Source organism: Sus scrofa, chromosome 5 (genome assembly GCF_000003025.6).
Source record: "Sus scrofa isolate TJ Tabasco breed Duroc chromosome 5, Sscrofa11.1, whole genome shotgun sequence".
NCBI lineage: Eukaryota > Metazoa > Chordata > Mammalia > Artiodactyla > Suidae > Sus > Sus scrofa.
In genome coordinates, this window is record NC_010447.5 from 9,294,329 (window position 1) to 9,307,133 (window position 12,805).

General features: G+C 52.8%; 1 protein-coding gene across 9 annotated transcripts in view; it reads right to left on the reverse strand.

The window, feature by feature from the left end:
* The window catches only part of GTPBP1 (GTP binding protein 1), a 27,864-nt gene continuing 15,059 nt past the window's right edge, over nucleotides 1–12,805 (reverse strand). For 4 of the 9 annotated variants that reach the window (XM_013988196.2, XM_021091481.1, XM_013988197.2 and 1 more), the window contains 8 exons: nucleotides 10,160–10,283; nucleotides 9,292–9,406; nucleotides 7,203–7,347; nucleotides 6,905–7,087; nucleotides 5,995–6,130; nucleotides 5,202–5,380; nucleotides 3,797–3,997; nucleotides 1,066–2,617 (listed from right to left, as the gene is read on the reverse strand). In XM_013988196.2, the coding sequence (XP_013843650.2) occupies nucleotides 2,525–2,617; nucleotides 3,797–3,997; nucleotides 5,202–5,380; nucleotides 5,995–6,130; nucleotides 6,905–7,087; nucleotides 7,203–7,347; nucleotides 9,292–9,406; nucleotides 10,160–10,283 (1,176 nt within the window). In that variant the 3' untranslated portion in view covers nucleotides 1,066–2,524. Of the gene's footprint in view, nucleotides 2,618–3,796; nucleotides 3,998–5,201; nucleotides 5,381–5,994; nucleotides 6,131–6,904; nucleotides 7,088–7,202; nucleotides 7,348–9,291; nucleotides 9,407–10,159; nucleotides 10,284–12,805 lie in introns of all 9 variants that reach the window. The other 5 variants (XM_021091480.1, XM_021091484.1, XM_021091482.1 and 2 more) reach the window with 3 other exon arrangements.

Consider the following 12,805-nt stretch of genomic DNA (forward strand, 5'->3'; position numbering starts at 1 on the left):
TTTGAGATGATTGGATTAACAACTTTATTCTTCATCAACTACAAAAGGGCTGGTGTTTTATTCCAAAGACTTGGTAGGGCTGAGGCACCCACATGAGGCCTTTGTAGTCCCTGCTAACAGTAAAATGCTGTAGTCTGCCCCCTGGCTAGTAGGTGTGGGCCTGGTGACCACAGAGATCCAGACCGACCTCCTGAGTGTCTGAAGGCAGAGGCCAGAGTGGAGGCCCCAGCCTCCGAATGTAAAGTGGTTATGCTCACGAGGGCAAGAGAGTTCCAACAAGATGCGGTTCTGCCTGTTCCGAGGTCCCGCATGGCCCAGGTCTGTGGAAGCACACATTCCACAGCACCCACCACGGGGACAGAGAGCAGGGGGTGCTGCCAGAACTCCTATTACGAAGGCACCAGTGGGCAGCGGCCCCTGTAAGCAGAACCAGTCAAAAAGCAAGAGGGAAACAGCCAGTCGACAAAGGAACCAGGAAAAGCTGGGGGTCATGCTGGAGCAGGTGACTGGGAACGGCTGGGGGCTGGTGGCACTGCTCCTCTAAGCTTCAGTCTCCTTAACCAGAAAAACATAACTACTGCCACCTCCCTCACAGATGGGAGCTGTGAACATCAAAGAACATCAAACGAGGGAAATGCCTGGCACAGCCCAGCCACATGGCAGAGACATGTCGATGCCACATTCCTCCTTTTGAGCCTGTCCCCCAGCTTGCGGCCCCTGCCATGGCCTTAGGAGCCAGGGGGCTGGGGAGCAGTGTGGCCCCCATTCACCAGGTTCCTCCCACATGCCGGGCACACACGCCCTCCCACTGCATCCTCACGACAACAGAGACAAGCATTTATGTACCTCTTGCTGTGGATGAGGAAACTGAGGTTCAGAGCTTGGCAACTTGTCCTTTGTCACTGCTGGTGAAGGAACTTGGGTTTTGAAGCCAGGCCCGCCTGACAGGAGAAGCCGGGCTCCTCTCGGCCCGACCCTGCAGCGGGGGCTCGAGGGCAGGCAGAGCAACGGGGTTCCCCGTGGCAGCACCTCCACCTGGAGGGCTGGGCAGGGAACACGACACCGTCAACTTGGAACAAACTTTTATTTTGTGTGCTGGTCTGGTCGGTCCATGGCCACAAGTCAGTGGTAACTAGAAATAGTTAGAAGAGGGTAGGAGGAGACCAGCAGTCCAGAAGCAGGATTGAGACAGAAGGGAGGTGAGGCTGAGGAAGGACCCGGCCAGCTAGGTGTCTGCCCAGGCGAGAGAAAGAGCACATCTCTGCCCGGCAGTCCGCCCAAACGAGGGCCTTAGTCCACAGCTCAGACTAGGCTGGTTTGGGGCCCGTGTTGCCACTTCTGGCCTGGGCAATGCCACCTTCACCCCAGGCAATGATTTTTCCACAGGGCTTAATACTCTGAGCTGGGCCTGGGAGAGTCCTCCTACCTGCCCTCCCTGTGCCTCAATTAGGGGCTTACAAATTTGGGGCTCAGGCCCTTCACTGCTGTGCGCCCGTAGCAGCCATGCTGGGGCAATATGACGGGGTGCAGCGGGGAAGGAGGGGTTCTAGTTCTGGCCTGGCTCAGAGGAACACCCGCCCCCCGCCCCCAACAGGAGGTGCTGGTGAGCATGACCCTGAGCAGGTGGACCCCAGCCCCGGTCATCAGGGTCCCGAGGCCCAACAAGAATCAGAGTCAGAGTCCAAGCAGGAGGCGGCCCTGGGGCAGGAGGGCGAGAGCCCACTCGGCAGAATCAGCAGAGCAGGTGTCGACCCAGCCAGCCAGGCAAACAAAGGATTGTCTCCAGGCAAAAGAAGCCACCAGCTGTCTTTGGGTCAGTGGCAAGGGCCAGAGTTAGGAGGGTCCTACAACCCAATCGCCAACACCCTCCGCACACCTACAGGTAACAGCTTAAGAGCTTTCGGCATTTCCTGCTTGGGGCTTAAGGGGAACAAGAGGGAGAAAGAAAAGGAGACCCTCTGCTTTCCACTCTGCTGAACACCCAGGTCCCAGAAGTGGGCCCCCCGCCGGGCTCCGGCGCAGAGGAGAGGGAGCACAGGGAAGGGGCGTGCTCTAGGGCTCCTGACAGCCCCGAGAGGTACTCACAGAGACACGCAGACGGATGGATGGATGGACAGCCAGCTCCTAGGGGCTGGAGCCCAGCCACAGAGAAGAAAGACCACCAGGGCCCTGACGGGCCGCACTCCTGCACCTCACACACTGCCACACACAACCACACACACACTAGGTAGAGAGAGAGATATAATAAAAAGAATAAAAACTAAGGGCCCAGATGTACAAAAAAGGTGTGAGGGAGGAAGAAGGTGAGGAAGAGAACGGGAGATGGTCAGTCCTCCAGAAGTCTGGCCACCTTCCTCAGCTTATAAATTACAGCCCCCCTGGAAAACGGGGGTGGGGGAATGACGAGGCTCCAGCTGCGGCCTGGGGGAGGGCGAGTGGCGGTCAGAGTTGCTCTGGCCCATCTTGCGGAGCGGCGGCCAGGGCACGAGGATCCCTTGGGTGGTGGAGGTGGGCTGGGGGAGACTCAGCAGCCACTGGCGGGAGTCATGCAGGCCCCCTGGGACTTCACCTTGTGACGCTGGCCCCCGCGCCGTCGGCCCCCACTGCTGGGCTTGGGCTGAAAGAGAGAAGAAGGGGCTTGAGAAGCGCTGGCCTCTGGGCAGCAGGGCAGGACGTGGTAGAGGAGCTGCGGGGGGGCAGGGCAGGGTGGTCCCGGCCCAGCCTGGGCAGCATCTGCTGTGTTGGAGCCTCTGCCAGATGGAGCCGGGGTGCAGCCTGCCTTCCTACAGGCGCTGGGTCACAGGGGACAACGTGCGAGGGGAGCCATTCAGAGAAGCACAGGAGAGCAGAAGCCAACATCTCCTGCTGCTGACATGCAGAAAGAAAAAGGGAATGAAGGGAGTCAGAGAAAGACTGGAGGGGAAGGGAGAGCAGAAAGGACAGGTCCAGGCAGAAGCTTCCTTCAACAAAGAGGAGTCAGGAGTTCCCGTTGTGGCACAGAGGTTAACGAATCCGACTGGGAACCATGAGGTTGCGGGTTCGATCCCTGGCCTTGCTCAGTGGGTTAAGGATCCGGCGTTGCCATGAGCTGTGGTGTAGGTCGCAGACGCGGCTCAGATCCCGTGTTGCTGTGGCTCTGGCGTAGGCCGGTGGCTACAGCTCTGATTAGACCCCTAGCCTGGGAACTTCCATATGCCGCGGGAGCAGCTCAAGAAAAGGCAAAAAGACTAAAAACCAAAACAAAACAATCAAACAAACAAACAAAAAAAAACAGAGGAGTCAGAAGAAGAGACTCTGGAAAGGAGTGACGTGAGGGGCACCGGGAGGGTGGGAGGTACTGGGAGAGAGCCGCACTGACAGGCCCCAGGCCACCCAGCCCTCAGGAGCTGTCACACTGGGGAAGGGGCCCAGGAGGACCCACTAAGGCAGCATCTTGCAGAACTCTGGGGCCGCAGCGCACACATCACTCGCCCTCTCACAAACAACACTCACTGTTACCATGACAAGGGAACTAACAATTTTCTACTTTACTTCATTAAAATGAAATGCTGGTCAAGAGCCATTACATTGATTTTATGTAGGCCACATCTCTGAAAAACACTGCCTTGAGAGAGAAAAACTCCCACCCGGACTGCACTTATGGGCCAGGAGTTGAGGGAAACACCCTTCTGCGAGCTCCGCAACACGGCAGGCCCGCCGGGGCTGCCTGGGCTCTCCTGAGACGCCTGCACAGCCGCGCCCCCCGCCCCTGGCCTGGGATGGCGGGGCCCAGGACTGGCCCAGGAAGCACACCCACCTGTGGCTGGAGACTGCTGGATGCAGCTGGCTGTGGAGCCCCGAGAGAGCAAGCTTCATCTCCAGGTGGGGGTGCCCCAACTGCTGGTCCTCCAGAGGAGCCCCCCTCTTCTCGTTTGGTCAGAGGACCCTTTTTTGTTGACTGCATTTTAATCTGCTGGGGCTTGGAGTTCATTGGGGAGTTGTTGGTGGTCTGGAGGAGCTGCGGGAGCCAAGGGGGTGGGGATGAGACCAGAGCTGCGGGCAGTGATGGAGCTCAGCTGCTCCAGCCCCACCTCTGGTGTCTCGGGGACCTCTCACTCTGCGGCCGGCTGGTCTTGGGCGAGGTGGGGGCAGGAGGGTGAAGACAGGGTGGTGGGATGGAGAGATGTTCTCTCCACCCAGCACCCAGGGCTGCCATGGCCAGCACTGACATCTCACTTGCCTCAGCCCAGCCCAGCAGGGTTCCATCCTGTTCCCTTTCCTAGGGGACAATCTGTGACCCTCAGCCATCTCCCACTCAGCCCAGTTCACAGAGCATCAACTGTATCCCTAGCTGCCCCTGTAATAAGAGTCTGGGGCAAATTTTAATCTCAGGCCTCCCGAAGAGACGGAGTGTCTCAGGAGCTGGAAACATGTGGAGTGTGGCCATAAGAAATCTTAAGAGCACCACCCAGGAAGGAGCAACCCGGAGCTTTCCTTTGTGGCCCAAGTTCAATATCAAACAAAGCAGAGAACAGGCTCAGCTGCATCCCCAAGGATACTACAGCATATGCTAGCAGCTTCTGCCAACCCCTCAGCCGGTCTGAGGCGAGGGGACCTTCAAGGATGTGATCCCCTCCTGGCAGCACACACTCAGTCCTCGGGTCATCACAGATGGGCCTAAGAAAAGCCATTCTGGAGGAAAAGCCAGCCGGAGACTGATTCCAAGATCTCAGACAAGCTGTATGAAGCTGGGGTCAAACCAGTCTATCAAGGGCACGCTGAAGTCTGCAGAGGGCATAAGGTGGGCTCCAGGACACCAACACTCAAGCCCATGCCCCCCCCCGCCCCCTGGCTGTCCAGCACTCACTCCAGCTGGACCACTGCTGTAACCAGGCCATCAGGATCTGTGCCCAGCATCCCAGGGGCCAACCCTGGCTCGGCCTGGACGCTCTCCCATCCCTCACCCCTCCTCCTCTCCTCCATGGTCATCACCAAAGCCCAGGAAAACCAGTGGTCTAGGGACAGGTCTCAGGGGAGCAGAGCAGATGGCTGCACCTCAGTGCTGTTCCAGCTCTCCCAAGGTAGGAACTGCTGCCTCTGCCCCTGGCAGCTAGGGAGATTCCACGGGGCTTCTCAAGAAGAGTGTGCTATGCTCACAGTCTAGAACTGGAGCAGCTCCTGGTACTTCCTGCAGTAAGGCAAGGTGGTCTGCCTGGCCATACCTTAGTGATGGTGCCCACAGCCTTGGTGCGGCCTTCCCGGAACACCAGCCGCTGGTCTATGTGCAGGTACTCGGGGGTCTTGATGAAGCGGAAGTGCACGGTGGCCTTGTCCCCGGTGCGCAGACAGTCTTTATCCATGCTCAGGATGGTGGCCGTCTGCCTGATGCTCCCACAGTGCACTGCCAAAGGAGCCAGAAGGTCAGGAGAGGCCTGAGCTGCCCAGTGGCCTGGGGGCAGGGGAGGCTGTGAGTGAAAGCACGAACCACACTCGTGCTATGGCAGGCTGAAGACCTCTGGGGCGCCGAGTGCGGCTAAGGGAGCTGGAGGCCTGCTCTTAGACTGATCCTGCCTCCCACACTCCCACTTTTCCCCCACTCATCCCCGGACCCACTGTCCTAGTCCTTGAACACAGGGCACCCTGTTTGCACGCACGCCTTCTCTGGCCTTCAGGCTTCTTGACAACAGGATCCCTGCCCATCTTGTCCTTGTCCCTAGCACCTGGCATACAGCAGTGCTTGGTAGATGTCTGCTGAAGGACTGAGGGTGAGGTCTCTGAGGGCAGGTCTGGGTGTCCAGAGGCTGGCATAGAGCTGGCACTTGGTTAGTGTTTGCAAGAATGAATAAACCACAAGCCACAGCTCGTAGGTGGAACAGAGAGAGGATAGTATCACTAAATAGGACGGAAACCTGATTCTTGGTTGCGGCTGAAACTTTGGGGTTTGGGTTGCTGGAGCACATAGTAAGGGGAGCCAGAACAGGGGGCTTCCAGCTAGCAGTGCCTTTAGACACCTACCCATGGCCTGGTAACGTGGGCTAATGGTGGTGGGGTGGTGGAGGACGAGGATCTCGGCCTCAAACTCCCAGGATGCTTGGGGATTCAAGCGTGGAGAAACCATCACCATGCCCTTGCGGATGGATGAGCGCTTGATCTGAAAGAAAGAGGGAATCCTAGACCTCAGGGACAATAACGGCCACTGGCTTCACCTCCTGGTCATGGAGGACCAGGAGGCCTTCCGCAAACTGGGACCACCCCAACTTGGCCTCGGCCTCTCACTGCACTGGACCACAGGCCTTCTGGAGCAGAGGGCCCAAGATAGACTTTAGTGCTATGTGGGAAGTCTCAACACTGCTACTGGGAGGTCAAGAAAGACCTCATACAAAAAGAGGCATTTCAGTCAAGCCCTGTAGAATGGGTAAGAATTACATGGGTGGCGAGAGGGCAAAGGCAGGCAAGCATTTAAGTGGAAGGAATGGGGCGACATGACTGTTGGGAAGTATAAGGCAAGTCCACTTGGCTGGTTAGTCTGGTTGATGGAAAAGGTGGGTAACCCAGGAGGCTAGCACTCAGCCCAATCCCCAGGGGACAGAAAGCTGAATGACATGAGGATTTGGCTGGACCCCAACAGCCCCAGGTAGAAGGACCCTCTGCACAGCAGGCAGGCTCTCAGCTGACCTCACCACAGAGCTCAGGGTACCCTGGTCAGACACTAGGTAGAGGAATAGCTTAGGAGGCAAGCAGGCCAGGGTTCAAGTCCTGGTGTGCTCCTGGGCAAGTCACTAAGGTCTCTGAGGCTCGGTTTGATCATCTGTAAGAGTGAGGTCAGTCACCCCTGCCTTGTAGAGCAGCTGTGAGGACTGGAGATGGCCCAGGGCCCAGCCCAACACGGGGCCCGAGGGGAGCTTTGGGTGTTACGAACACTCACCTTCTTCAGTGCGAACGAGGCCGTCTGGCCCCCCCGCACCTCCTTGACCGGCATGCGCTTGCGATGGATCGATTTGACAGCAATGGACAGGAAGTTACCCAAGGGATCCGGGCCCAGCAGCAGTGTGTCATTCAGCTTGATCAGGCCCCTCAGTGTTGTCCCTGACACCACTGTTCCCACACCCTGCAGAGAAGAACCTGGCCCAGTAAATCCATCCTCGCCACGGACCCACCCCGACACCTCTGGAGGCAGCACTGCTACACCGCCTGCCCTGTCCGGTTCACCAGAACCCACTCACTGGGACAGAGTAGGTGTCATCAATCTGAAACTCAGCCGGCTCTTCCTCCCGGTAGCTGGTGCGAGGGGAGAGGAGGTTGAGGAACATCTTCAGCAGGTCTAAGTTCTCGCCTGTAACGTTGGAGATCTGGAATATCGGGCACATCCTAAGGACGGGAATGGAGAAGGGTGCTCAGCAGCCAGCTCCGGCCTGACAGGCGAGGCGCAGTGGGAGGGGACTCCTGGAACAGCTGCTGCTGCTAAGGGTCCCGCTACCCTTCATAGCCTCCCAGGCCCCCTGCCCAGCCCAACTCCTGACCAGACCTGCCCGGAGGCCTTCTCCTCTTACTCAGTTTTGTCTCTGAAATCTGGCCCCTCCTCTCTGTCTCCCCACACAAGTGCTCTACCTCGAGGCTCATGCCTGCCTCTTCTCCCTAAAGCACACACATGCTTAAATCCTTAACCTATTTCCCGCTGCAGAGAGGGCAGCTGGAATCCCTCCTCCCAACATCTCTGCCAGCTTACTTCTCTCAAATTCCTGTATTCTGTCCTGACCAGAAAATCCTCCCTTCTCCCAAAAGTCTGGCACTTCTTTGTTCTCATCTACTTGTTCATTCTGATCCTCCTGAATTCCTTCCTCTTACCCAGCTCCCACCCTTTAAGGGCCCATTTCTAACACTGTCTCTTCCAGGGAACCCTTCCTAGGTGGGCACCCTTGACTCCCTCTGAGCTTTCAGAGATCTTTTTTTGTCTTTGGTACATGCGACTCTATCTGATTTTCCATCAGAGTTATCTCAATGGACTCTGTATCTCCCATCCACAATTAATCAAACCTCTCAAGATCAGGAATTACATATTTCCCACCGCTCCTAGAAAAGGGATAGCTCAGAACAGGCACTTGACAAAATGAATGAACTGAAATGGGGCTGGCTGAGTTGTACTCTCTCTGCTGGCCAACTAGTGGCACTGAAGACAGTGTCAGGGCACAGCCACAGGCCAAAATGTCAGGCCACTCCGGTCCTGCAGTTAGCAGCCCCAAGACTCTGGGAGAAGGGGCAGAGTTAATCAAATTCACTACCATTATCAAGAGATTATCTTTGACCAAGGAGCCAACCACCTTGAGGACAAGGATTGTGCCCAAGTAAATTCTTTTTTTGTTGTTGTTCTTTTAAGGGTTGCATCTTTGGTGTATGGAAGTTCCCAGGCTAGGGGTCAATTAGAGGTGTAGCGGCAAGCCTATGCCACAGCTCATGGCAACGCCGGATACTTAACCCACTGAACAAGAACAGGGATTGAACCTGCATCCTCACAGATGCTAGTCAGGTTTGCTACCAATGAACCACAACGGGAACTCCTCCAAGTAAATTCTGACTCTTCAATGCTTAGGTGAAAAGCCCATCACAGAACAAACAATGAATAAATATTTATGGAATCAAAACACACACTAATGAGTAAATGCCAAAACTAAGCTGTGATTACAGAGCTTTTGAGAAACAACAAGGAAACAAAACAAACAAAAAAGAGTCCCATTGTGGCTCAGCAGGTTAAGAACCCAACTAGTATCCATGAGGAAGCAGGTTCCATCCCTGGCCCTATTCAGTGGGTTAAGGATCTGGCGTTGCCCTGAGCTGTAGTGTAGGTCACAAATGTGGCTCAGATCCTTCATTGCTGTGGCTGTGGTGTAAGCTGGCAGCTGAAGCTCTGAAATGACACCTAGCCTGGGAATTTCCATAAGCTTCAGGTGTGGCCTTAAAAAGACAAAAAAAAAAAAAAAAAAAAAGAGAGAGAGAGAGAGAGAAACAAGATAAAAAGACTAATGATAATTATAATAAAAATGGCTGTATATCTATCCCACAGCAGCCAGGCACAGTGTTAAGTGCTTTACACATATCATTTCCAACACTTATGGGAGCCCTATGGAGAAAGTAATATTATTCCCATTTTGCAGATAAGGATGCTGAAGTCTTAGCTGAGATTCCAACCTGAGTGAGGCCAGCAGCTCAAAACCTGGGTCGCCTGATACAGCCCCTGAGCAACACTGCTGAGAGCAGAATCTTCTGTTTCAACCAATCTCTGTGCCTTCCCAGAAGTGAGTGCTCCCTACTCCTTACCTCTCAGAGCTGAAGTTAGAAGCTGTAACAATCACATCATCCTTGCTCTGCACCAACACAGGGATCTTCCGGCAGCCTGGTGACTTCAGCAAGCGCTGTAACAGCTTCAGGGTTTCTTAAAGAGTGAAATGGAACAAAATTAGGGGGACACAGCTTTCTTTTTAGCCAGGCTTTCAGGGCAAGACAGGTCCACTCATTCATTACTGATGCAAGCAGGAGACAGACAGATGGACAGCATTAAACACCACCATGCCTGGAGAAGCAAAAGGAGGATCAAAACTTTCAGTGGGTAAGTGCTTGATAGAGTAGGAGAGGACAGATGGGCCCTGCCTGCTAAAGTTACCAGTCTGAAACCTGTCAGGTTTCTCCAGAGTCTCTAGAAGAACTACATCCTAAAAGCAAGTAACTTGGGGGTCCATGGGAAGGACAGTGTTGTTCCTAGACTGCTCTGCTTCCTGGAAAAAAAATTCATCTGACAAAAGGACCCCTGGGACATTTAGATATCTGCAGAAGCCCTTATGAGGCCCTCTAAAAGGATACTTCTCCGTCCTTAGCAATGGGGGAGAAACGCATGAAAACCTAGTCTTGCGACCCTGTTTTGAAGCCCTGGGTGGTAAAAGGTAATCATCCGACTCCCTGCCCAAATGTCTCCACAAAACCGAACCCCTTCTGCCTGGAGCCATCTGAAAAGAGATGCCAGATTAGGGATCCCAAGGACTCTGGGATCAGAACCAGAAGGAACGAGGAGTAGGAAGTAACCGTAGGCTGTGTAAAGACCAAGGGTCAAACAGAGAGGAAGCAGCAGATCACCGAGGAGTCATGGCAGGTGACTGCCCCAAATAGAGAGACTGCTGCTGGCTTCACTTACCTTGCAGGATGTTAGCAGGGCACATGTCAATCTTGGTGACCACCACAAAGACAGGCACGTTGAGTGCCAATGCCAAGCCCAGGTGCTCCTTGGTCATCCCAACGATGCCAGCATTGCTGCCCACCTGTCCCAACATAGAAAGAGCTGTCAGGAGAAGGGGGACAGATTATGGCTGGGTGGGCAGAGGAGCTCAAAGATGACTCAGGTAAGAGAGAATTCCCACCCCTGAGGCCACCAACAGAACAGGACACAGAGGTCACAGTATTAGGCCAGGAACAAAAAAGGCCGCAGATGAAAGCTACACACAGATTGCTTGAAGCTCCAATTTAAGAATGTGGGCTATCAAAATCTGAGGAGACTTGGAAACAATAAAAAAGACAACTCAGTCTAGGAAAATGACTGTCTAAAGTCATCAAAGTGGATTCAGTTTAACATCCCTGGTCCCCAGTTTCCCCATCTGTAAAATCGGAGGACAAAAATATCCACTTTAGAGGGTCACTTGATGTTTAAATGAGAAAACAGGGAGTTCCTGTCGTGGCGCAGTGGTTAACAAATCCGACTAGGAACCATGAGGTTGAGGGTTCGGTCCCTGTCCCTGCTCAGTGGGTTGACGATCCGGTGTTGCCGTGAGCTGTGGTGTAGGTTGCAGACGCGGCTCGGATCCCGCGTTGCTGTGGCTCTGGCGTAGGCCAGTGGCTACAGCTCCGATTTGACCCCTAGCCTGGGAACCTCCATATGCCACGGGAGCGGCCCAAAGAAATAGCAAAAAAGACAAAAAAAAAAAAAAAAAAAAAAAAAAAAAAAAAAAAAAAAGAGAAAACATATGTCAAAGGGCCAGCACACAACTAGCACGAAATAGGAATTCAAACAATGGCAGCTATTACTACTGTTACTACTCCTTCCTATAGCAATAAATGTTTTTAAATATCATCATAAAGGCTGGTTAAATAAATTAGAGCACAAGCACAAGTGAAGAAGAAGCTCTTATCCACGGATATGGGATAATCCCTAAGATATGTTAAGGGAAAAAAAGCAAGGTGGTATACAGGATGCTACCATAAACAGTGATGACTGGATCATTGAAAAAAGCAGCTGCAAGACATCTGGGGAACATCTGAGATAATAAATAACTTCAGACTAGATATTGTATGATATTCAGGAACTCTAGTCACCTTCTCAGTTGCAGTAACAGGAGGTAATTCTTACTTTTAGGAGTTGTGCGCTGAAGTATTAGGGGTGAAGAGTCACAATGTATGCAATCTTCTTTCAAACAATTCAGTGAAAAAAGTAACGAACCAAAACCACAAAAGCAAAACAAAACACCCCACAAAAACCCACATGTGCATCCACCACATACACAGATAAAATATGGCAATATGTTAATGATGGTTGAATCTAAGTGGTGGGTTTATGGTATTCGCTGTACCACTCTTTCAACTTTTCTGAAAGTTTGAAATTGGAGGGAGAGAACATATACACATTTGCCGGTGTGATTACAAAACACCTCTGGAGGATACGTAAGAAACTGGAAGTACTGGCTGCCTCTGGGGGGACACTGAACAGAGGAGGAAGAGAGATTTTTTTCACTGTAAGCTCTTTGGTGCCTTTTTATTTTTGTACCACATGAATGTATCGCTTATTCAAACAAAATAAAAACTGCCGAGACATATTTCTATAGAGCTTTATATATACCAGAGTGTTTCCAAGCAATGCTCTTGTTGGACCATCACAGTTCACAGGGAACCACACTCAACCTGCTCAGATGTCCCAGGCATGTTCCCTTTTGCCTACGCCAAGACCCACTCTCTCCCTCCTCATTCTCTCTCCTTTTTTTTTTTTTTTTTTTTTTTTTGCTTTTTAGGGCCATACTCACGGCATATGGAGGTTCCCAGGCTAGGGGTCTAATTGGAGCTACAGCTACCGGCCTACGCCACAGTCACAGCCACAGCAGTGCAGGATCCAAGCTGTGTCTGCAGCCTACACCACAGCTCATGGCAATGCTGGATCCTTAACCCACCGAGCAAGGCCAGGGATCGAACTTGCAACCTCATGGTTCCTAGTCAGATTCGTTTCCGCTGCACCACGATGGGAACTCCCCTCTCCCTCCTCATTCTGCCCATCCTCTCCAGCCACCTTTTCTAACCAACTCAGACTTGCTTCTCTTCTTCCCAACCAGGATAAGAGAATGCTGTCACCTCTATATTTTCAGTTTTTGGGTTTTCTTCCTGAAAATTGATCACCATGACTGAAGTATTCATTGTCTTCTACAGAAATTTTTAGTATTTATTTAGTTCATGGCCTAAAAGTCAGGTAATACATAACATTTCATCAGGGGTAAAGTTAGTTTCCATTAATTGGCCTTGATCACTGTAGCTGTCAGAAAAATGCTTATTTTAAACTGATTTTTATACCCTTCTTACTATCAACCCAACGACGGCCCCAAATACACCCCATGGCTCTTCCATTGAAATCCCTTCTTGTAGAGCAGCTTTCTCTGCCAGTCAAAGTCAGTAAGGGGCTCTTACAATGCTTAGAGACACAGGAGATGAAGTCACACCGAGATCCCAAGAACCTTGGGCAGAGAGCCAACAAGAGTGTTCTGCCTCTCTCTACTCTCCGGTTTGGGGAGAATTTGCCTAAGAACCT